Source organism: Nomascus leucogenys, chromosome 20 (genome assembly GCF_006542625.1).
Source record: "Nomascus leucogenys isolate Asia chromosome 20, Asia_NLE_v1, whole genome shotgun sequence".
NCBI lineage: Eukaryota > Metazoa > Chordata > Mammalia > Primates > Hylobatidae > Nomascus > Nomascus leucogenys.
In genome coordinates, this window is record NC_044400.1 from 38,986,998 (window position 1) to 39,012,761 (window position 25,764).

Sequence of the window (25,764 nt, forward strand, 5' to 3'; positions counted from 1 at the left end):
AAAAATTAAAAATATTTGACAGCACTATTGAGAGCTCTAGTTAAGGAAAGTTAAAAGTGGGTAAGAAATAATACATTTGGAGTTCAATTAATTGCTCCAGCAGTACCAATTTATGAGAAGTTTTCCAACGTGACTAACAATAGAAAACTTTACATACTTCGTTCCCCTTTGATACTTATGCATGCATTTGAATGGGCTTGTTCAGTGATTTGGGAGGACACACCACTTCAGATCAAATAAGGAAGTCAGGTTGATGAAGGCCCAACAGAGGATTCATAAGAAGTCATCTGTTTCCGTTTGCCTCCTTGCTGTTTGTCTTTCTGTTTTCGTATGTGCATAGGCACACCATCTGGTAATGCAAGCACCAGCTCCAGCAAAGCTGGGTTTCACCCCAAGCTTCTTGCCTTTCTGACTTATTCTGTCCGTTGTGGTATTAAGTGTTTGAGCTTTACTCAATAATTGGACAATTAACTATTCATTGTCATGAATCTGCAGCTGCCTCAGTGTTTCTAACAAGATTGAGTTTTCCCTCAAAACAATACTTATTTAACTCAGTTATAAAATAAATATTGTATGAGAAATTAACTTTACTTCTTGTTTCTTTGGCACTGTTGTAATGGAGAAACATGGTAGCCAAAGCACTTAACTTATAAATACACTTTTAAAACATATGCATTAGAATTTAGCAATCAGTAATATTGTTCTTAAATGTCTCCAGCTCTTGTGGTAGATTTTCGCTGTTGAGGCTGCTTTGATTCTGTAATTGCCGATGTAAACAAGAGTTGAAAATGTCAGTACTAGAATAGTTTTCAACAAGTGTTGGGATGAATTATGTAAATCCGATATGGGAAGGAAGTCTAAGAGACGGGGGAATGCTGAGCAGAATCTGCACTGTGTCAGTACAGAAGTACTGCATTGTCTTAAGGATTGATGGTATGTCAGTAATTGAGCATACATGATATAGATAGAGCTGCCTGTAAAACTAGCAACTTGATAAATGAGTTTATTTTCAACGTAGCATTTTCCAAGCATTGATAGCCATGCAGTGGAGCATGAGGGAAAGACCTGGGAAAATAAATGATCAAGAATGACATCAAAGAAAGGAGAGCTAAGGAAAACAACAAAGGGATTGTGTTTTTCAGCTTTTCTATCACTCTATAGATTTGAGTGTGTGAGGCTGAGGTTATCTCTTGCTAGGCCTTACCTCCACGATTTGGGTCAGCTACAAGAGCAGGTGGTACCTGGGCTGTGATGCAAGCAAGCAGCAACTCCCAGTGGAGCAGTTAAATGAAAATATAGCTACAACAGGTGCTTTATATCGACTGTCAAAATAAAATCCTTTATTACATGAACACAGAATCAAAATTAGTAATTGATCACTATTCTAAGTAAAATGGTATACATCATATAGAGAAAAGATTGACAGCAATACAAATGTCTGAGTGTCATTAAGTGACTGTTTATCTTCAGATGACTAAAAATCAGTTCTTCACCTATCTTTGGTCTCCTCTTGATCTTAAATAAAATAAAACCTTTAAATATAACCTGAGCCATTTCTTCAAGTCAGAATCCCCTTAGGTTGTATTAGAAGATCTGACTCTGATATTTATGGGTTTTACAGCTTGATTTCAAAGAGTTTCCAAAAGGCATGTTTTCTTTTTGGATTCTTGGGTAGCATTTCTATGAGTTATCTCACAGAAGGGCTTAACTGGCTTTCTTAACACTCCAAATACCACCGGTCTCTATGCTTTTGTGTCTGTTTGTCTGGGGAGGAGACCACTCTTTGCTCTGTAGCTAGCAGAAGAGTGAGAGTCATTATGTCCATAGCTTTGGCATATCCACAAATGTGTTTTCAGGATGAATTTTCAGGATTGATTTCTCATCACTCAGTAGGGTTTAATTTTCCATGTTAAGGGGGAAATTTTCTCCTTCCCTTTAAATACTTGGTTAACTGTTTCGTCGTCTTCTGTGGTGTCTTGGGAAGGCAGACTGGAATGGCAGAGTGTCCTGCGTAGACTTAGACTTGAATTTACATCCTGACTTAGCCTTAGAGTCTGTGTGACGTTTGGCCAGTCACTTTACTTCTCTGGGTAAGATGCAGAGAACACCCACATTATCTCTCACAGCTTGGAATGCTTATAACATGCCCTGTTCATCCTCAGAAGCTAATAATTGGGAACTCACCTGCTGTGGTGGTGGGAAGTCAGGAGGCGATTCCTTTCAAAGGCTGCCCCAGCCATCTCCCTTGAGGGAAGGAGTCCTGTCTAGCATAGTCTTGTTTCTGACAGCTGTTTATGGCAAAAGAGAGTGGGCTGGCCTGTCAGGCTAAAGCACGGGCTGGGCGAGGTCTCTGGCTCACATAGTAAACTCAGGTAGATGGATGGTGTCTTTTCCTGGAGATAGTGTTGGTTTTGGGTTGGATGTTCTCTCTTTTTAGGATTAGAGCCATGCAGTTTAAAGTCCCATCCGTTCCTTCATCCTGCCTCTTTCACGGGAGACTGGGCCACCCATATGTGAAGAGCATGCCATAAAAATGGCACTGCTGAAAGCGGGAAGTGACTCAGGAATTGGGTAGGCTGCTGCAACTTTCCAGCTGGATGGTGGCTGGATGGCCTGTGCTGGTATGGCTGCCCTGATAATCAGGCCTAGACCACAGTGGGAAGCAGGCCCTCTGTTCCAGCTGCTATAGCAGGTGCAGAGGCAGAGCCCTTTGCAGCCATGCTTTGAGGGAAGGGGCTCTGTTGTCCAGGATCTTGCATGCTGTAGAAGGCTCTTCACACCTGTTAGGCCTGTACTCTGGCTGCTACAGCTCCTATGATCTGCTCCAAGGTCACATCCACAGCCACTTCCTGGGGCAGACACTGGTCCAGGATGGCTGGATCCAGACTGTTCCAGCCTTTGTCAGCTCCATAATGCAGTATTACCTTGTCTCCTTCCTCCTTCTGAGCGGCTCCATTCCGAAGGGTGAGAATTTAAAAATTTCATGCAGCTCAACTCAAGAGGATGAGTGGACCTACTTACTCTATAGTTGCATAGCTAAGAGATTCTTGCAGAACAAAAAGCATCGCTTTAAGGTCATTTGCTGACTTTACTTGTAATGACAACTGTTTTTATAAACAAGGAATTCCATTTGAGGGCGGTGGGGGCAGGGGATACTGCCTCTGTCAGGGCAGCCTGTTTCACAGAGTTTTTGTGAAAATGAGAGATAGAGTAAGCAAAAAACCCAGAGGAATGCTTAGCACACTTAATGTGACCAGTCAACCTGATTTGCCTGGGACTGATGTGGATATTTTGGAACAAGGGACACTTCGTGCTCAAATCAATTAAATCCCTGGCAAAATGGGATGAGTTGGTCACTTTTTTGGAACACTGTATCCTCAATTATTGGTTGTTGCTATTGTCTCTGTGCTGGAGAGGTTATTATTCTGACATCAACAATTATTTGGTTTCATAACCTGCAGCTGCATTAAACAGCCCATCCCATCCATGCCTGTTTTTAATTTTTGATGGAATCATATCCTTTTCCTGTTAGAATATACATTTAAAACATAATTGCACCAAAATGTCACTTTACAAAGAAAGTGGTTTCTTCTCAAAATAATACTATCTCCCGTGTAACTAATGTCTCTCTCTTTTTATCCTACTTCTTTTGTGCTCACTGTAACTCCACAAAGGAGGTATTATGCTATGCGAACTTTTATGAGAAAAGAGAAGACATGGAGAGGTGAAAATGAATGCTTATGGAGTACTCCTTTAATGTTTATAGCAACCCTATGAAGCAGGCATTATTATTTGTATTTTAGATGTATGGAAACCAAGGTTTGGAGAAGTTAAGTAACTTACCCAAGCTCACACAGCTAGTGAGATTTGGAACTAGGATTCAAATCCAGTTGTCTGACTCTAAAGCTATGCTTCCACTGCTCCTATGCCCTTATGCATACTTCATGTTCGCATCTTACAAAGGACTGCAATTGATGACTTGTACCTGGATCCCATCCAGATCTTTCTCCGTGGAGCTGTGATGTGGAGGGATTCAATTTCTCTAAATGTTAGTTTCCTCACTTATAGAATGGTGAGCATAATACTGACATTATAGTGTTATTTTAAGAATTAAAGCTAATATCTAGAATGTGGATACATCGTGGATAATACATGTTATCTCATTATCATCATCATTTTTATTATTTGTGAGGATGCACTTTAGGGGGCCTTCTGTCCCAGATGATCTATTTCTGTGGTATTTCATCATCTCCTTCCAAATGTCGAAGTTCTTCCTTGTAGTCTTAAGAAGAATGTGCCTTGGGAATCGTCAGCAAAACTCATGCTATTTTATTTCATTCTCTACTAGTAAGTGGTATGTTTTGTGAGCAGAGGAGCAGCCCTGGAGAAGGGTCGCACCGTGCATGGAGTGTCGAGCCCTGTTTCTTGATGTCTTTTGCTCTCTGGTAGAATGAGCAGACTGTACCATTTGGCAGGAGCTGGGTCACAGAGGCCAGACTTCAGGCTCTTTCTCAAATCTCAAGAGACTCTTATTGTCAGAGCTTTTCAGATGCTGTCTGGATCCTCTACTAGCTGAAAACTCTAAATAATGTCTCTGTGAGTTCTTGGAATGGATGTCCCTGGGCCTAAGACCACTCCAGATTATCAGCCAGTGAAAGACTCTCACTATTTATTTCCTATATCTTTGGATGATGAAACACACTAAATTTAATTTTAGCTTATAGTAAGCATTTTGGGTCACTTATTTTTATAATTGTTTTTAATGAAAATTTTGAAAACCAATTTTTTTTCTCATAATGGATTCCAAGATACCTGAGTCAATCATCTACATAATTTATCTGACTTATTTGTAGTAGGTCAGATGAACAATAACATTCTTTAAGAAACTTCTTATTTGATCACTGCTTTGCATTTCACTGACCTTAAAATAAATTATATTTTCCTGAGAGCCAGAGACATTTTGTTCCTTGCATGAGATGAAGGTCTACTTAAAACACACACATGTTGAGGGCCTGCCACATGCCAGCCATTGTTCTAGCCAAGGGGGTGGGAGGTACTCAAATTTTTTTGCCATGTAGTCTCTTCCTTCATGTACTTCACAGCCTGGCCAGGGCCAGGGATCTGACCGGAATGACATAAACATATTAGACTCTTGTCAAACTTTAGCAGGCATATGAAATGCACTGCACATGAATCATCAATGGCATTTATTAAATACATCACAAGCGCTTGCTATTTCATAGGCAAATTACAGTTCAAGTTATTACATTAATGCTGTACAAATTATATTCATTTCTCATATTAATTGATGAAGTTTCCAACTTTAGATCTCTGACTACCATAAAGTAATAGCTTTTGTACCTGGCTCTTAAACTAGTTTTGTTTGGCTTAGAAGGAGCCTCTTTTGCTAAAAAAAAACAGATGGCCTCCGGATTTGTAGAATGAAATTACATTTTAAGGTGATACGCACTTAGATCACTAGACTTTGGCATATTTGCTTAAAAGCATAACATTATTTTATAGATAAGTCTTATGCATTGACAGCAATTTCACTCAGAAAGAAAAAGGAACAGCTAAAGATCAATGTTAATGTATGCATTTAAATTTTTTCTCCATGTCCCCTATGTCACTTTTTTTTTTTTTTTTGAGACAGGTGGAGGTTGCAGTGAGCCAAGAACGTGCCACTTCATTCCAGCCTGGGCGACAGAGTGAGACTTGGTCTCAAAAAAGAAAATAGAAAATACATGAGAAAAGTGACCAGGGTTCTAACCCTGATTCAGTTATTAACTATATGGTTTTAAAAGGCAGAGTCTTGCTCTGTCACCCAGGCTGGAGTGCAGTAGTGCAATCTCGGCTTACTGCAACCTCCACCTCCCGAGTTCAAATGATTCTCCTGCCTTAGCCTCCCAAGTAGCTGGGATTACAGGCATGCACCACCATGCTGTTTTTTGTATTTTTTAGTAGAGATGGGGTTTCACCATCTTGGCCAGGCTGGTCTCCAACTCCTGAGCTCAAGTGACCTGCCCACCTCAGCCTCCCAAAGTGCTGGGATTACAGGTGTGAGTCACCATACCTGGCCCCATATGTCACTTTTGATCTTCTGTTAGGAGAGCTGTGAAATTTATATCACAATATGAATATTATTGGGTATTTCTACTTTCAAAATTATTCATGGTATGCAGAGTTCAAAACTTTTTAAGAAAAAAGACATTATGCCTTTTTTCTTTTTTTTTTTGAGACAAAGTCTTACTCTGTTGCCCAGTCTGTAGTGCAGTGGCGTGATCTTGGCTCACTGCAACCTCTGCCTCCCGGGTTCAAGTGATTCCTTGTGATCCACCCGCCTCGGCCTCCCAAAGTGCTGGGATTACAGGCATGAGCCACTGCGCCTGGCCAACATCATGCCTTTATAGCGTAATTTTTCTACATTGATTGAATTTATCATTATTTTCAATTCCACGTCTATTGCAAATAACCTTTTCTTCTGTCTCTAGGTTGTAAAGAGAGAGATCTTTGGGAATGTCCATCCAATAAACAATGTTTGAAGCACACAGTGATCTGTGATGGGTTCCCAGACTGCCCTGATTACATGGACGAGAAAAACTGCTGTAAGTGCTTATGCAAATTTGTCAACAGAGCATTTTTATTTTAAACACCAGTTAAGTCTCATTTTGAATACAAGCTAAAAGTGTGTAAACATGCATACAAATCTTTTAGTATTTTCACATCTTTTGATCAAACTCCACTTGTAAAGACATATTCTAAGAAGCCAACTAAATATGTGTAAAATATATACACTATAATATTCTTCTGGCATTATTTATAATATGAGAAAATCAAAATACCTCCAAGTATCCAAAAATAGGGAACATAAACTACAACCATAAAGGAAAATAATATGCAAATATTAAAATTAAATTAGGGAAGAAAAATTTCTCTTGGATTCATTATATGTCATTAGTTGAGTAAAACAGCATATTCAGTATTATGTGCACTATTGTCCTGAGTTTTGAAAGTACATATATCCACACATCCAAAAAGAAAAGAAAGTCATAATTAAAAGTTTACAGTTATAGTCTTTGGGTGGTATAATTACTAAATTTTTGTGCTTTTCTATCTTTTCTACATTTTCTAAGTGAATGGCCATTGCTTTTAGAGCCAGAAAATAATTATGTCTCTTAAGATGTTTTACCTACAAATAACAGAAAAGCCCAAATCAAAATGACAAATAATGAAGACATTTATCTTTTATTATCATATACATATCACATGTTTTATATTATCATACAGAGTCAAGTAGGTGGACTCTTGAGGCTGTACGTGGCGGTTTAGCACCTTGTCTGTGATTTTTTCAGTTCAGCTTCAACTCAGGCTGGCTCCCACAATGGTGAAAAGATGACATTACCAAGGGCATCTGGGGCATCATGCTTCCTTGATCATGTCCAGCTGGAAGGAGGAAGAACTGTGTTCATATCTCCAAGATATTATTAAGGGATTCTCTCAGGTCAACTTTGGGCGGAGTCACAGCTAGCCGTCAGGAGTCTTTGTGTAGTTAGAAAAGACACTTCCTACAAACAGCTGAACTGCAAAAAGAAGCACCATGCAGGGAGAACCAATCAAAAACAAGGTGCTGTTTTCTCCAGGTTGTTTCTGTCCCAGGCTAGGGCACATGGCACAGCAGCAGAGTTTGAGCAGGAGCTGTCCTGTGAAGCACAATCTCACAACCATAGGCCAAGGCCCTGATATCGGAGCACATGTTTACCCCTGGACTACTAATTGTATTCAGAAACAAACAAACAAACAAAAAAACTGTAGACAGAAAAATGCCATGCCCCAGCTTAAACTAATCAGGATCTTCCTTTGGAACTGGGGATGGCTGGTGTAGGGGCCTGAACAAAATCAGGCTCCCTTAAAGAAAGGAGGGAGAAAGGAAATGGTTGTTAAGTAGGCAATCAAGGAGATTTACTATAATTCTTAAAACCCAAAAGAGAACTATGTATGACTCAGAGAGTCATTTAATAATAGAGATGGAAAAAAAACTTATTATGCATCTCTGTGGACAGAGATTGTTTTCTTTCTAAGGCGGCGTCAGTCTGTTCATTTCTCATGCTCTGCTCATGCAGATTTTAACCCCGTTCTCTGATCTTTGGTATTTCTGCTGCTGTGAGTACTGTTTATTCAGTCTGATTGTTAGAACCAGAACATTGAGTCACTTGAACGTAGTAATTCTGTTTAAATGCTCTTTGTATGTATTGATGTCTATTAAATAATATTTTACAAATTCCGTTATTCTGTTTTTATGCCCATTTGGAAGCCTCAGTGATCACATATTTTCTTCTTTCCATGCTCCTGCTGGCACATGAAGATGTGCATGTTAGTGATAATCATATTTATTTCTAAAATGTTTTCCTTCTCACTTTTTGTTCCCCATGCCAGCATTTTGCCAAGATGATGAGCTGGAATGTGCAAACCATGCGTGTGTGTCACGTGACCTGTGGTGTGATGGCAAAGCCGACTGCTCAGACAGTTCAGATGAATGGGACTGTGGTGAGCTACTTGTTTCTGCCATCTGTTGTACTCTCTCATGCCTGTCAGCCACTGAAGCTGAATGAATCCTAAATTACTTCCTGGATTTTACTGACCAAGTTCATCTATTTTGTTTTACTGTTATAAAAGCTGATAGTGCTGATCTATGTGTGTTATTTCCAACTCACAGAAAATTTCCCCACCAAGCTACTTCTCTATTTGAAACATCTATATTATATGGAAAAAATTTAGGTTCAAAATGTTGTAATCATATACTTGCTGGGAGAGGATTTAAAAACTCTTCATTAAAACCCAACTTCAATAAATTTAACGATAGTCTGCCATTGTTTTGTCATCTATACCTGCTAGAATAGAATAGTCAAGTGGCCCCTCTGCCTTCCCTACACTCTTTAGGTCCAAGGCGTCTAACTGTCTAGCTCCTTACACAGACAGGAATTAAAGACATCTCGTACCAGCACCTCCAGTGTTGCAGTTTGTGATCTTGAGTTTAATTTCCTCCTCCCACACTCATCACTCCTTCCATTCACTCAGCTCTTTCTTAGTCCTTTGCATCATCCAGCCAAATCATGATTCTCATGTGTGTTGTGGTCAATTGTGCAGCGTTTCCTAAGCGCTCTGAGGCTGGTTAAGTACAGAGGATTCTCCTTTATATAATAGGAATTAACACATATACCAAATTAATCCTAAATTTGCATCCCTCTCACGCACTTGCATTTTCGTATGCTTTCTTGAAGGAAATGATAGAAATAGATTTACAACTCGCTTCTTGTAATTATGCAAATCCTGGTTAACTCATGGGATGAGGCCTGGCTCTGGCTGTCTTCTAACTCATTAAGAAAAGTTAAGAAATGCCTGTCTCTTTCATTAGAGTCTACGGTTCTTTGAGGGTAGAGAACATTTCTAATTCATTTTTTTTAGCCCTCTAGCACACTGAAGGCAGTGATTTGCACAGGGTAGGTACACACCAAATGATTAATAAATTAAATAAAAATGAATGTATGCCAATGAAGCAGAGACATGTAAAGTTATGTGCTTTCATGGGAAGAAATGTTTTTAATTAGGGTTTCCCTTGTCTTTTCTTTCCCTAGTGACCCTGTCTATAAATGTGAACTCCTCTTCCTTTCTGATGGTTCACAGAGCTGCCACAGAACACCATGTGTGTGCAGATGGCTGGCAGGAGATGTTGAGTCAGCTGGCCTGCAAGCAGATGGGTTTAGGGTAAGGTCAGTAGTTTGTAGCACTGATGAATTTCTCAGAAGGCTTCGTGGAACTTGGCAGTAATATCTTCCTTAGGATGCATAGAGAGTTAGCGCTCTGGAACAAAGAGTCCTTCAAAGCCCGGGAAATGAATCAGGTGAGAGGACCATATTTAATTATAGGCACCTGCCCTGAAGAGTGTGTGCTGGAAATGTACTTTGATGAAGCCTCTAAAAGTAAATGAAGTAATTGTATTTTAAGTACTTCTGCAATGAAATGCTTTCATTATTTATAAAAGCATTACGATCATTTCCTTTGAGGAATCTGGATGAAAATATCTCGTAATTTGCCCCCAAGAGGTTACTGAAAATTTCTTCTTAAGCAACACACATTTTTAAATAAGTTGAAGTTGCTGGCATTTCTGTTTACTCTAAGTAAGGCAGTAAATGTAAATCAAGAAATAGTTCAGTATACTTGCTTCTTAGTAGAATGAAAAGATTCACTCTGGCTTTGATACAGATATACTGAAATGGATCCTTTGAAAGTTAGATACTTGCTATTTTGTGAGGTTTTTCTTTTTCAATTCCATTGGGGGTGGAAAGCAATAATTTTCAGGGTCTTAGAATGTGTAAGTATTTCTTTTACCATTGATGTATTTGAGATTTGGGGGAAATGTAGAAATTAGAGAAATTGAAGACAAAGGAGTTCTAAAATTCTAGACTAAAGAAAAAATTGAGAAAATGCCATTTCCTAAGATCCATTGAACAAACTTGAAACAATTTTACAATAATGAGTCATTCAGTTATGGGATAGCAACTAGCAGCACATTTTTGTTATCCTAGTTTAAAGAATTACTAATATGTAGCTCCCAACATCTTGAGTCCATTTTTCCCATGTAAAGACCCACGTCTTTAGGAATTGAATAACTAATGCTCATCTATAATAAAGGAACTTTAAACTTTGCGAGAGTGGAAAAATTATATTTGCCAAGATCTATTAAATTAGACTTCATTCTCACAACTTCCTTATTGTGTCTAAATGAAATAGGTTATGATTGTGTTCAGAGATAAATGAAAAATCTTTTGAATATGATTATTTTTATTTTCCTTCTTGATAAAACCTTATTGGTATAAGGTTGAAACTGCAAAGATTTTACAACCAGAAAGTTCTTTTGACAAGCCACCCTGAACATAGCTGTTCTATTGTAAATAGAGAGGTTCCTGTTTTTAAATATGCTTCTTTATGTTTCTTCTAAATATTTGCATATTGGGATTTTTATTGTGTTAAAATACACATCTGTAAAATTCACCATTTAACCACTTTAAAGTGTATAATTCAGTGGCATTTACTTTATTCACAATGTCGTGCAACCATCACCACTATTTGTTTTAGGAGACTTTCATTATCCCAAAAGGAAACTATGTACTCACTAGGCAGTTCCTCTCCATTTTCTCGTACCCACTGGCCCAGGTAACCACTAATCTGCTTTCTGCCTCTATAAATTGGCCTATTCTGGATATTTCAATATAAATGGAAATATACAACATGAGGCCTTTTCATCTGGTTTCTTTTACTTAGCACATTTTCAATCATCTGTCTTGTAGCATGTACCAGTACTTCTTTCCTGCTCGTGACTGAATAATATGCCATTAAATGGATATACATTTTGTTTATCCGTTCAGACATCTGGATTATTCCCACCTTTGGCTATTGTGTGCACACTGGATTTAAAAAAAATTATGTACTTCATTTGCTCCATTTTCTCAACATAGTTGGAAAATGAAACCAGTATTTTAGATATCTTTAGATATATAAAATTCAAATAGACATACAGATATTTTTTATTTTAGATTATTTTACTTCACAGAAGGACTAGGAAAATATGAGATAGAGGTGTGGTTGGAAAACCATAACCGTTATTTGACTGATTTAATGGGAAAAATGGGTAAGTGGTGATAAGTCCTCCAAAGAAATGAGTACTAGTAGTTTTTGAACTTTTTAGTTGCCTTGAAGTTTACTCTTTAGTTGACTTGAGTGGCTCGTGAATTGACAGAAATCTGGAGAGCCAGGCTATGCCAGTAATGATGGTAATGGTCAAGATGAGGCTAGTTTCCTGCTGAGGGAACAGGCTCAGGCAGCTGCCATGTGTCTCTGGAGACCAGCTGCTGTGCTGCAAATTCATGATTCTGCCACCGATGCCTCAAATAAACTCTAAGTCACCCTGCACCTTTGAGTCATTTCCTCCAGATCAAAGCCCTTGCTAGAAGGGTCTGTCTGGCCATGATTGGCCTCTGCTGCACAAGGAGGGACGTGGGAATGGGTGTTCCTTCTTAGCTTCTGGAGTGGAGTTTATGCCAGCCTGCCTTTGTACATTCAGACATATTCTGCATCAAAAACTTGAAGTTTAAAAAGCAACTGCCAACTAATTCCATTCAGTATTCCCCTTCCCTTTTTATTTTTGAGTATCTGCTTATGGGCCTTGTACTGGACTAGGCATTGGGTAGAGGATGCAAAAGTGAATAACATCATCAGAGTTTATAATGGAGTGGGGAAGACATGTAGGTAAACAGCCAAGAACACAAAGTTAGGAAAAAGTCCAGATATTTTGCCATCAGAGAATGGTGTAGACATATTGCACAGGACATGGCATTTCCATTAAAATTATACAAGAAAAACATAAAACTTTAATCTTATCTTGATAGTATAAATTTGTTATATCACTCATTCATTTATTAGTTCATTCAATAAACATTTACAGAGAATGGCATTGTAGTGTATGTAGGGTCCAGAACCACCATGCCCTGATTCCAAGTGGATCATTCTTCTACTTCAGGGGATATATTTTGGAGGGAATTTATCAAGAATGCAGGTCTCTCAAGTTTCATGTGTTGCAGGGATTCTACTGAAATGCTTTCATGATAGAGGCAGTTGATTTAAAACACCTGCACTTAGGATGTTTTAGACCCAAATTATGCCTTTCATGTATTACTGCTCAAATGCTAGGCTCTCAACTCAGTGCTTGTCTAGATGAGAAGATTTAGAGTCCTTTGTTGAATTTGAAAACTTTTTGCTTTCATCTGTTGCTATCTCAAGAGTTCAGCCCAGATTGGAAGTATGATGGCTCTCTGATTAGAAAAGTGTATAAATCAAGCCCCTAAATTCTTATGACAGCTGTATTAGTCCATTTTTATGCTGCTAATAAAGACGTACCCGAGACTGGGAAGAAAAAGAGGTTTAATGGACTTACAGTTCCACAGAGCTGGGGAGGCCCCACGGTCATGGTGGAAGGCAAGGAGGAGCAAGTCACATCTCACGTGTATGGTGGCACACAAAAAAGAGAGAGCTTGTGTGGAGAAATTCCCATTTTTAAAACCGTATGATCTTGTGAAACTTTTTCACTATCATGAAGACAGCACAGGAAAGACTTGCCTCCATAATTGAATCACCTCCCATTGGTTTCCTCCCATGATATGTGGGAATCATGGGAGTTACAATTCAAGATGAGATTTGGGTGAAGACACAGCCAAACCATATCATTCTGCCCCTGGCCCCTCCCAAATCTCATGTCCTCACATTTCAAAATCAATCATTCCTTCCCAGTAGTCCCCCAAAGTCTTAACTCATTTCAGCATTACCTCAAGAGTCCACAGTCCAACGTCTCATCTAAGACAAGGCAAGTGCCTTCCATCTTATGAGCCTGTAAAATCAAAAGCAAATTAGTTTCCTAGATACGATGGGGGTACAGGCATTGGGTAAATACAGCCATTCCAAATGGGAGAAATTGGCCAAAACAAAGGGGCTACAGGCCCCATGCAAGTCTGAAATCCAGCAGGGCAGTCAAATCTTAAAACTCCAAAATGATCTCCTTTGACTCCATATCTTGCATCTGGGTCACACTGATGCAAAAAGTGGGTTCCCATGGTCTTGGGCAGCTCTGCCCCTGTGGCTTTGCAGGGTACAGCCTCCCTCCTAGCTGCTTTCATGAGCTGGCATAGAGTGTCTGCGGCTTTTCCTGGCATATGGTGCAAGCCGTCAGTGGATCTACCATTCTGGGGTCTTGAAGATGGTGGCCCTCTTCTCACAGCTCCACTAGGCAATGCCCCAGTAGGGATTCTTTGTGGGGGTCTCTGACCCCACATTTCCCTTCCACACTGCCTAGCAGAGGTTCTCTATGAGGGCCCCAGCCCTGCAGCAAACTTCTGCCTAGGCATCCAGGCATTTCCACACATCCTCTGAAATCTAGGCAGAGGTCCCCAAATCCCGATTCTTGACTTCAGTGCACTCACAGGCTCAACACCATGTGGAAGCTGCCAATGCTTGGGGCTTCCACCCTCTGAAGCAACAGCCTGAGCTGTACCTTGGCCCCTTTTAGTCATAGCTGTCATGGCTGGGACACAGGGCACGAAGTCCCTAAGCTGCACACAGCACAAGGACCCTGGTCCCAGCCCATGAAACCACTTTTTCCTCTTAGGCCTCTGGGCCTGTGATGGGAGGGGCTGCCATGAAGACCTCTGACATGTCCTGGAGACATTTTCCCATTGTCTTGGGGATTAACATCCTGCTCCTCGTTACTTCCACAGCTAGCTTGAATTTCTCCTCAGAAAATGGTATTTTCTTTTCTATTGCATTGTCAGGCTGCAAATTTTCCTAACTTTTATGCTCTACTTCCCTTATAAAAATGAATGCCTTTAACAGCACCCAAGTCACCTCTTGAATGCTTTGCTGCTTAGAAATGTCTTCTACCAGATATCCTAAATCGTCTGTCAAGTTCAAAGTTCCACAAATCTCTAGGGCAGGGGCAAAATACCACCACTCTCTTTGGTAAAACATAACAAGAGTCACCTTTGCTCCGGTTCCCAACAAGTTCCTCATTTCCATCTGAGACCACCTCAGCCTGGACTTTATTGTCCATATTGCTATCAGCATTTTGATCAAAGCAATTCAACTAGTTTCTAGGGGCTTTCCTACATTTTCCTGCCTTCTTCTCAGCCCTCCAAACTTTTCCAACCTCTGCCTGTTACCCACTTCCAAAGTTGCTCCCACACTTTCAGGTATCTACAGCAGCACCCCACTCTACTGGTACCAATTTACTGTATTAGTCCATTTTCACACTGCTGATAAAGACGTTCCTGAGACTGGGAAGAAAAAAAGAGGTTTAATGGACTTACAGTTCCATATGGCTGTGGAGAAGAGGTTTAATGGACTTACAGTTCCATATGGCTGTGGAGGCCTCACAATCATGGCAGAAGGTGAGAAGGAGCAAGCACATATCATGTGGATGGCAGCACACAAAAAGAGAGAGCTTGTGCAGGGAAACTCCCATTTTTAAAACTGTTGGATCTACCAAAACTCATTCACTATAATGAGAACAGCACAGGAAGACCCACCCCCATAATTCAATCACCTCCTACCAGGTTCCTCCCATGACATGTGGGAATTGTGGGAGTTACAATTCAAGATGAGATTTGGGTGGGGATACAGCCAAACCATGTCAACAGCATATTGACTTTGCTACTTGCATGTTCAGTATCAAAAAACCTATGGACATTTATTTAATTGATGATACAAATCAGAGTTTAGACTGCCTTCTAATATTTGCCAAATGCTCAGTTGAAGCATCTGGTATTTGAGTGAGTTACTCTAAGGGAAATGTGACTCTTTATATCTCTGGGCTCCACAAACTCTATCTAAAGTTAGATAATCGGGAAACAGTGTGTCTGGGCCATATGATTTTTGGCAAAAATGCTTTTATGGAGCTAGTTGCAATTTGATTTTATGCCCTAATCTTTTAGTGTTGGTCAATATAAGTTGGTCAAACATTCTTTTCAAAGAATATTTCTGTATCTGGGCAAAACCACAAAGACAACATCTATTATATTACCTACTAGTCCCTAATAATCCCTGGTATAAGGGTTTACACTTTAACTTCCTCCTAAAATTTACTCCCAGTCATCACCATGGTTGCAGCATTGCCTTGGACATGATATGAATGGATCCTGGGTAAATAAGAACATGATTTAGAACTTGAATAATGCATCAGGAGTTGACCAAAGAGGGCTTGTATTATTTCTGTTAGAAGCCCTTGTAAGGAAACAGTCTCCTTTTGAAGCTAGATACTCCAGGAGACCCTTAGTGATGACTTAACTTCTGATATGGTGTCTTTTTCATGTTGTCTTCAAAACCCTGTGCAACCTGGCTTTTACCTGAAAGACAGGACTGACAGCAACAATATTACCTACATGCAAAAGCCTTTGGTCTTCTTTTCTTATTATTTTATAGTTTGGACTGAAAATCTGATTTCTTACTCTGACCTGTCAGACACTGCATAATTTGGCCCCTGCCTTCCTCTCTGACCCAATACATATCCTAGTATTCTCCACTCACCCACTAAACTTTAGACACATTGACCTAATATTGATGTTAAAACATGTCAAGCTCATACCCATCTTGGGGAGTTTGCCTTCACTGTTATTTTTGTTTAGAATGCAGAACTCTAGGGCTTCATCATTCATGTCTCAGCTCATACATCTGTGACTTAGGCTTTCCTTGACAATCCTACTTGAGGCAGCTTTCAGTCTCAGCGTGTAACTCTATCACATTTGGTTATTTTGTCTTATTCCAACAACTTATCAGTATGCAAAATAGTTTTTTACATGTTTGTAATTTGTTCCTCTAACTAAAATAATAATAATAATAGATGGAGAGGGACTCCATCTGATACAACGCCAATCTGTTGTCTCCATTTCTGTCCCACCTCATTAACGTGTAAGCATCAGTTTTAACCCTTGTCTATCTGGCTCCATCACTTGTTTAAACTGTCACTATAATGTTTCTTTTGAGCTCCAACTCACTTTTTATCAGGTTGAACACTCACTGATTAACCCATTGTATCATTAATAAACATGTCAAGTCTAATTTCAACCAAATCTTTTACATTTCCTATGTCTTCTTAAAACTAACATACAAACTGAAGAACATGTAGAATCTTGACTCTCAAGAACAATGATCTTTTGAACTAACACATTTCAATTAAGATCACATGCAGCGGGCACTTATTGTGTTGCTTCTCTGCATTCCTCCCTTCCTTTGGGACCTACGTCCCTTCCTTCTGATATTTACTTCACTTCCCATTTTATCCTTGGGCTCCAAATGGGAGCAACCTTCTTTGTACATGACTTTCTCTTTTGAGTCTGGGATTGGTTGAGGGGTAGGTATCTATCCCAAGATGGACCAATCAAAGTGTCTCACTGCCAGGCCATAGTGATTGGCTTTGGGATACTTGTTTCTTCAACAGGATTTTTATTTGTATCTTCAACAAGGTTTTTATTTGTTTATTTATTTAAGACAGAGTTCCACTCTTGTCACCCAGGCTGGAGTGCAATGGTGTGATCCTGGCTCACTGTAACCTCTACCTCCCAGGTTTAAGTGATTTCTCCTGCCTCAGACTCCTGAGTAGCTGGGATTACAGGCGCTCACCACCATGCCTGGCTAATTTTTGTATTTTTTAGTAGAGACAGGGTTTTGACATGTAGACCAGTCTGGTCTTGAACTCCTGACTTCACGTGATGCACCTGCTTTGGCCTCCCAAAGTGCTGGGATTATAGGCGTGAGCCACGCCCGGCCCAAGATTTATTTTGATTGGACCTGGGAGAGATGACTTCTTTCTTTTTTGGTCATAAAGACGAATGCCTGTGAGTTTAGAGCTGTAGGCAACCAGTCCTCTGGCTTATAGAAAAGTTACTTTAAGCCAATCAAGCTGCCATCCCCTTTGCCCTCCTCCCCACAACACGGAAGGAAGTGGAGACGAGCTGAAGAGCCCTGAGGGTACTGGTTCCTGGCATCAGTCATCTTGAAGACCATCCACATCTCTTTAGTAATTGATTACATTTCCCCTTTTTGATACTCATATATTCCAGCACTATTTTAGGCACTTTTAAAATGCCGATTTTTTGGTTAATTCAATATTTGCTAAATTTGTCTTGAATTTTGAATTAATTTATCTGGTAATGGATCCATAGAGTTGTATATTGACTTAAAACTTTGAAGTGAAAAGAGATGCACATATTTTTAGAAAGCATTTTTATATTCCTGTTATACTCAAGAAGAAGAAAAAAGCAGCCAGCAAAGCAAGACTTGTGTTAGAAAAATACATTCTACTCTGGTTCACAGTCTTTCTGAAGAACTGGAATTTAAAAAGTCATGTTGAAATTGAAACTGATAATCTCTAGCTTTACATGATGAAACAAAAGATGTGAAGATAAACAAGAAATATTTTCTTTGAAACTAAAATTGTCAATAAAGTGTTGCGTTTCTGTCTCTCAAAAAAAAGTGTTCTCCCAAAAGGTCAAGGTCTTGAAAAAAGAGCAAGACTCCATCTCAAAAATAAAATAAAATAAAATAAAATAAAATAGCCAGAAGGAAATAGCTGGACTGGCATAAATTCCAAAAGAGGTAGACACTTCTGCTCAAAAATATTCTTACAACATGTTTATTTTATAAGACTGAATTTTATATATGTTCCAATGATATCTTAATTCAAAATGTTTATGATTGATTATTTTTACACTTTTAATAAGATGTTTATTTTAAATGGTGCTTTATTTTATTAATTTTGTTTTCTAATTTATATTAGAATGATAATGTATATTTTACAGTCATATTTTATAAATTTAAATTTTAGTTCACATTACAATTTTGTAATTTTTATATTGGAAATGGATTAAATATTTAGTTTTGTTGATTATTTTATTTTATGAAATATTAATGCTCTGCAAGTTAATTTTATGATCCATTAACCTCCCCGCTTTGCTTTGAGATAGTATTGTCATTTGTACCTATAGATCCTTGCCTAATACAGTTATTACACTCCATCTCTGAGATAGACAAACACATAATAAAAGAATAAAATTATAGGCTGGGCGCAGTGGCTCACGCCTATAATCCTAGCACTCTGGGAGGCCGAGGCATGTGGATCACTTGATGTCAGCAGTTCGAGACCAGCCTGGGCAACATAATGAAACCCCATCTCCACCAAAAAGTACAAAAATTAGCTGGGCGTGGTGGCATGAGCCTGTTGTCCCCAGCTACCCAGGAGGCTGAGGCAGGAGAATTGCTTGAACCTGGAAGGTGGAGATTGCAGTGAGCTGAGATCACGCCACTGCACTCCAGCCTGGGCGACAGAGTGAGACTCCATCTCAAAAAAAAAAAAAAAATCTATCTATCTCTATCTATCTATCTATCTATCTATCTATCTATCTATCTATCTATCTATCATCATCATCTATCATCTATCTATCATCAGTTAGGATTGCAATAAAAAGTGTTTTTAAAATACTGAGTTAACTAGAAAAATAAGCTCAGAACTTATGCTCTGCTTTAAGCATTTCTACTGATGGAAGTTTTGCTGTATAAACTCCCATTGAACTGAGCTATCCAGCCTGAGAAATGTTTCTGTAGCACAGCTCATTCATGTTTTGTTTGAAACCTATTAGTACCTGCCTGCTAAAATTTCTACTTGACACAATAACTACCTTTCAGTATTAGTATGTCAAATCTATGGGACCCAAACAGGGAGAATATGACAAGATTCAAGAAGAGATTTTTGAAATCAGACACAAAATGTTTAGTGTAAATGTTTCAAGTTTGGAACAGGATATTTAGAATTGCAAAAAATTTATCTTATCCACGTGAAAGGCATTTATATGTCAAGATGAACCATCAAGGACTGAGGTTGGATGCTTAGATTATTTTCCCCCATCAATAGATGCAAGAGGACAAAGCTTATCCTTCAACTGAAGTGTGTTACATGTCTAGGTAATTCCTGCACTTCTGTCTTGTTGTTAGAGGTAAGAAAAAAGCCCTGGTTTTGGGGGAATTTGTGATGACCTTCATTTTTTAAGTAAGCAGCCCCAACATAATCATAATTCAAGCATGGGATATTTATTACTAAAACAAAGTGACTTGAGGATGGGAGAGTAGGCCAAATTGTCTAGGGATCTGGCTGTTCTCCTAAGCCTTGAAATATTTAATCCCTTTCATAATGTCAGGATGTTCCAAAACTCCTAATGAGCTCTGTTCTCTCATTTCAACATCAGAAAAGTGATAGATTTGTATGTGTGTCTTATGACTACACAATTCCTCAAGAAGCAAATATAAGGCAAATCCTTCTGCTTCTCTGTATAGCACTGCCTTCAGGCCCAGAGCAGAGGGGCCTTGCCCTGGGCTCCATGATTTGGAGCAGTGGTTCTCAACCAGGGGTGACTTTGCCCCTAGGGCAGCAATCCCCAACCTTTTTGGCACCAGGGACTGGTTTCGTGGAAGACAATTTTTCCACAGACCAGGATGAGATGGGGGGAATGGTTTTGGCATGATTCAGTCACATTCCATTTATTGTGCACTTTATTTCTATTATTATTACATTATAATATATAATGAAATCATTATACTACTCACCATAATGTTGAATCAGTGGGAAACCTAAGCTTGTTTTCCTACAGCTAGGAAATGGTCCCATCTGAGGGTGATGGGAGACAGTGACAAATCATCAGGCATTTGATTCCCATAAGAAGCACGCAACCTAGATCCCTCGCATGCACAGTTCACAATAGGATTCACACTCCTGGGAGAATCTAAGGCCGCTAATTGGACAGGAGGCGGAGCTCAGGCAGTAATGCCTGTGATGCTGAGCAGCTGCAAACACAGATGAAGCTTTGCTGGCTTGCCCCGCACTCACCTCCTGCTGTGTGGCCTGGTTCCTAACAGGGGCCCTGGGGCTGGGGACCCCTGTCCTAGGGGACGTTTGGAATGTCTGTAGACATTACTTTTTTAATTGTAAATCCAGGGTTGATGGGGTCTTACTCGCAAAGAGTGGGTAGAAGCCAGGGATGTTACAAAACATCCTGCAGTGCACAGGAATCACTCTACACAGCAGTTAATTAACTGGTATAACTTGTCAATAGCATCTAGGGTGAGAAACCCTGATTTAGAGGGAACCTCTGGCCCTCCTCCTCTAGCTCACCCCATGGGGTAAGGACTCTGTTAGCCAAGGAGTTATGCTCACATGGAGCCTCATCCCTTTTCTAGAGTGATGTTTTCAAAGTGTGGTCTCAGACCAGCATCATCATCATCACCTGTGATCTTTGTAGAGCGATTTTGGGGCCCATCTGAGACTTAACTGAATCAGAAAATCTGGGGATGAGGCCAACAAATCTGTGTTGTAACAGGTCCTCCAGGTGATTCTGATGAATGCTAAAGTTTGAAACCCACGTTCTCAGGAGTCCAAGAGTTCTGTATTTGAACCTAACAGATATGTTTGCCAAGAGAGGAGGAGAGAAATTTTCTTTGACAGCTTGATAACTTGATTTATAACATCTAAATATGTAGACAAATGGCAATTGGGCCTCCACTTGTACTCTTTCCCTAGCTGCTGGATTAGATCATTGCTAAAATTTCCTTCTCCGTGTATGAATCCATAGATGCTATGGAAGCATTTTGAGTCTGTATTACCTGCACAGACTCAGTTAAGATACAGTGATATTGATGCTTAAATTTTCTCTTTTGCTTTCTACACAACAGGACTTTTTTGTCTTTTCATGTAATATAAAAAGGTTTCAATTATTTAAGTCAAAAGCAATCCCAATCATCAAACAAAATTTGAGCAGCTCTTAAGTTCCAGACACCTTTTACGTAAGATGATTTACATAGTTTTAAAAATGGAGAAGTACAGGCACACATATTCTTGATGTGCATATATATTAGTATTATTCTTTGAAATGGAAGTTCATAATACTAATCAAAAATTCAAATTTTGATTCAATGATTTTATTTCTAGGAATTTATTCCAAAATCATACTTTTGCATGTAGGCGAAGGCGAATGTTAAGGATATTAACTGCTACTATTTTGTCATAGCCCCAAATAGGACAAAACCTATGTGCGCAGAGATTAGTTAAGTAAATGTACGAACATCCATGTAACAAACACTATGCAGCTATCAAAAGAACATGGTTTGCTGTCAATGAGGGAGAACCATGTAGCGTTCACAGTTTAAGAACTGTACTCTGACATGAGACCATAGAGATTAAATTACCAGCTTTGCCGTCTGCTTGTTTTGTGCCTTGGGCATGTTACTTATTTTCTTTACCTCAATTTTTTCATCTCCAAAATGGGAAATAATTATAAAGTCTATGTCACAGAGTTGTTGAGATGATTAAATAAAACAAGTCTTTTAGTGCTTGTCATATAGAAAACAGTTAACACCTGGTAGCTATTATGGTGGAAAGACTTCTAAGATAAGTCGCTAAGTGAAAATGTCAAGACCACACAGAACAATGTGTGTAGCAAAGGAGGGATATGTATACATGAATTGTAGAAAAAGCTTAACAAAGATACTCAAACACTATTTACAGTGGTTGTTTCTATGCATCTAAGATAGGAAGAAGACAACTTTTTCATTTTGTAATCGTCGATATGATAGGAGAAGAAAACAACTTTTTCATTTTATAATTGGCGATGTTTTTCTATGTACAAGTATTACTTTTATAATTTTCAAAGTTACTTAAAAAAACCATATATCCGATGAGGTTAGTGTCCAAAATGCATAAGGAACTAAAATAATTCAATAGTAAAAAGCCAAATAACCTGATTGAAAAATGGACTAAGGACCTGAACAGACATTTCTAAAAGGAAGACATAGAATGGCCAACAAGTATAAGAAAAGGTGCTCAGCATTACTAATCATCAGGGAAATGCAAATTAAAATCACAATGAAATGTCACCTCATATCTGTTAAAATGGTTATCAAAAAGAGAAAACAATGTAAAAAACGTTGGGGAGATGTGGAGAGGGGGAAACCCTATATATTCTTGGTAGAAATGTTAATTGGTACAGCAATTATGAAAAACAGTATGGAGATTCCTCAAAAAATTTAAAATAGAACTACCTACTATATGATCCATCAATCCCACTTCTGGGTATATATCTAAAGGAAATGAAATAATTATCTCAAAAAGACATTTGCACTGTCATGTTAATTACAGCACTCTTCATAATACCCAAGATATGAAAACAACTTCAGTGTTTGTTGATGAGTGAATGGATAAAGAAAATGTGATGTCACATTTTCTTTACACAATAGAATATATATTTCTTTATACAATAGGAATTTTATGCAAAGAATACACATACACACACCGCATTTTCTTTACACAATAGAACAGTATTCAGTATTCTTAGAAGGAAGTTCTGCCATTTGAGACAACATGGATAAACCTGGAGGACATGTTAAGTGAAATACGCCAAGCACCGAAAGACAAATACTGCATGATCTCATTTGTATGTGGAATCTAAAAAAGTCAACTCGTAAATGCAGAGGGTAGAATGTTAGTTGCCAAAAACTAGGGGATGGGGAAAATGGGGAGATGGTCAAAGGGTACAAAGATTCAGTAATGTGGAATGAATAAGTTCTGGAGATCTGATGTACAACACAGTGACTGTAGTTAACGATGCTAAATTGTATACTTGAAATTTGCTAAGATTCTTGGCCTTAGTGTTCTTACTACACACACACACACTCACACACACACACACACATAACTATGTGGTGACAGATATGCTTCTTAGCTTGATTGTGGTAACCATTTCACAAGGTATACATATATCAAACATTGCATTACACCCCTTAAATATGTACAATTTTTATTTGTTAAGAATGCCTCAATAAAGCTGGGAAAAAAGAAAGGAAAATTGAAGTTATGCAGATGCTCAGATTCTGTACGATGGCAGAAATACAACCAACCAAATTCACTGACTGTTTTAAATGGGCCATTGGATGACATTTCCGGTGCTGAAAGTTTATGTTTGTGCATGAGAAACATGCCAGTGTTCAAGAATTTCATGAAAACCTAATTTTCATAATGACACTTCCCTATCCTTGATGATTAATTTCTTAAATTTTCCACTTATAACTGAGAAATTCCGGCTACATTGCCTTTCTTCTTGGAAGCTAATGAATGAAGTGCAAAAACACCCTGTGGATGTCTGTGGAGCCCTTCCTCAGGGCAGCTAGGGGGCCTTTTGCATTGAAAGGCTGGTGTTCTTTGCAACGATTTTCCTATCCAGCATCAGTGCACGCTCTCTCCTAATTGCACTCCCCATGCAAGTATCTTGTTGCCCTATGAATACCTGATTTAAGAATGACCTGATTAAATAACAAAATCTAAAGTTTATCTTCCTTTGGCTTTACCTGGATTTAGGAGGTCCATAGGTAGTTCTGTCGCAGAAGGGAATTCTCAGGATGCAGGTTATCAGGAGAAACACCATGACCAGTATGTGTGGCCTCTGACTTTTATACTTTCCATCTCACTTTGCCTCTGCATTCAGAACTTCCGGAATTGATGGAGAGCCAGATTCATTTTGGCCAAGAAAAAGAAAAATTCTTATTTTTGTAAGAAGTTTTTTTGATATCTTCAATAATCTGTCAATTCAAATTTCTAAATAAATTTATATCTTATGCCACTCTTCTTCATTGTGGCTAGGATGTATGACATTTGTTTTAAAATCAAATGTTTATAATTCATTATGAAATACTCTTGTGTTTTTAATCTTTGGCTCTTATTCTATCATCAAGTATTCCCTTTAGAAGGTTCTTCCTTGCCTTTTTAAAAGTATGAGTTGGGGGAAGTTTTTGCTCATTTTCTATTATGTGATTACAATAGTTTAAAAATAATAATCAGATGAGGCCAGGTGCCATGGTTCATGCCTGTAATCCCAGCAGTTTGGGATGCTGAGGTGGGCAGACCACTTGAGGTCAGGAGTTTAAGACCACCCTGGACAAGATGGTGAAACCTCATCTCTACTAAAAATATAAAAATTAGCCGGGCATGATTGCATGTACCTGTGATCCCAGCTACTTGGGAGGCTGAGGCAGGAGAAGCACTTGAACCCTGAGGCAGAGGTTGCAGTGAGCTGAGATTGCACCACTGTACTTCAGCCTGGGCAACAGAGCAAGACTCCGTCAAAAAAAAAAACCTAGAAACATAGAAATATTACAATTCTTACAACTTTTATGCTGTCTAAATAGATGCTAAATGGCCACTGATTCTCTTTATGTGTTGTTTATTTTATTTTATATTGCTATATTGCAGAATTACAATGGACAAGAAAGGAGGAAAGAAACCCAGCTAGATATATTTTATTTTACTTTTGATCTCCGCCCAAAGTTATTCTTATGTTTTACCTGTTGGAACTTTTGTATCATACACATTATAATCCTAACACCTCATGAAGTTCAAACACAGGTCAGCAGGGAGAATAACTAAAACAGCTCTAACAATTTGTAACAGTCCAAATTCTCCGCTTGAACTGTTGACATGATTTAGTGCTTCTTTTTGAAAGGGAATGAGTGCTAAATAATGATAATGCCTGTTCAAAGATCATTGTACTTTGAATACTTATCCAGTATTTGCTTTGTATCAGAGAACCATCTGTGACCAAATTGATACAGGAACAGGAGAAAGAGCCGCGGTGGCTGACATTGCACTCCAACTGGGAGATCCTCAATGGGACCACTTTACATGAACTTCTAGTAAATGGGTAAGAACACATGCATAAGAGCTGTGTAGAGTCAGATTACAGAGCAAGAGTTTATCATTGGGCCTTTCTTCCATTTTTTAACTTAAGATAATCCAAATTTGTCATATCAGTAAAGAGTTTCCATAGATTCACTATTGCCTTTACATTTCAACATTGGTTGCTTTTATTTCTTCTTTCTAGACATAGTTTTTTTTTTTCTCTTTTATTCATGATTACAGAAACTATCATGGTGAGGAGAGGAACTTGGGTTCTAATCTTGGATTTCTTTTAATATCTTATTCAAAATAAACCCTCATGTCTGCATTTCCTACAGATGCTACATAGAACTAGTTAACAGAGGGAATTGAAGTAATGATAACTAAGAAAACTTGGAATGTCTAAGAGAGGAATAGACAGAAAATGAAATTATAATCAAGTTGCCTTGAAAGTACAC

The 25,764-nt window shown here is 38.7% G+C and overlaps 1 protein-coding gene across 4 annotated transcripts in view; it reads left to right on the forward strand.

Annotated features, from left to right (window-relative positions):
- CORIN (corin, serine peptidase) overlaps positions 1-25,764 on the forward strand; it is a 251,914-nt gene that overhangs the window by 188,435 nt on the left and 37,715 nt on the right. For all 4 annotated transcript variants that reach the window (XM_012499842.2, XM_012499841.1, XM_003258417.4 and 1 more), the window contains 4 exons: positions 6,492-6,605; positions 8,434-8,544; positions 9,633-9,762; positions 25,215-25,331. In XM_012499842.2, the coding sequence (XP_012355296.1) occupies positions 6,492-6,605; positions 8,434-8,544; positions 9,633-9,762; positions 25,215-25,331 (472 nt within the window). The remainder of the gene's footprint in view (positions 1-6,491; positions 6,606-8,433; positions 8,545-9,632; positions 9,763-25,214; positions 25,332-25,764) is intronic.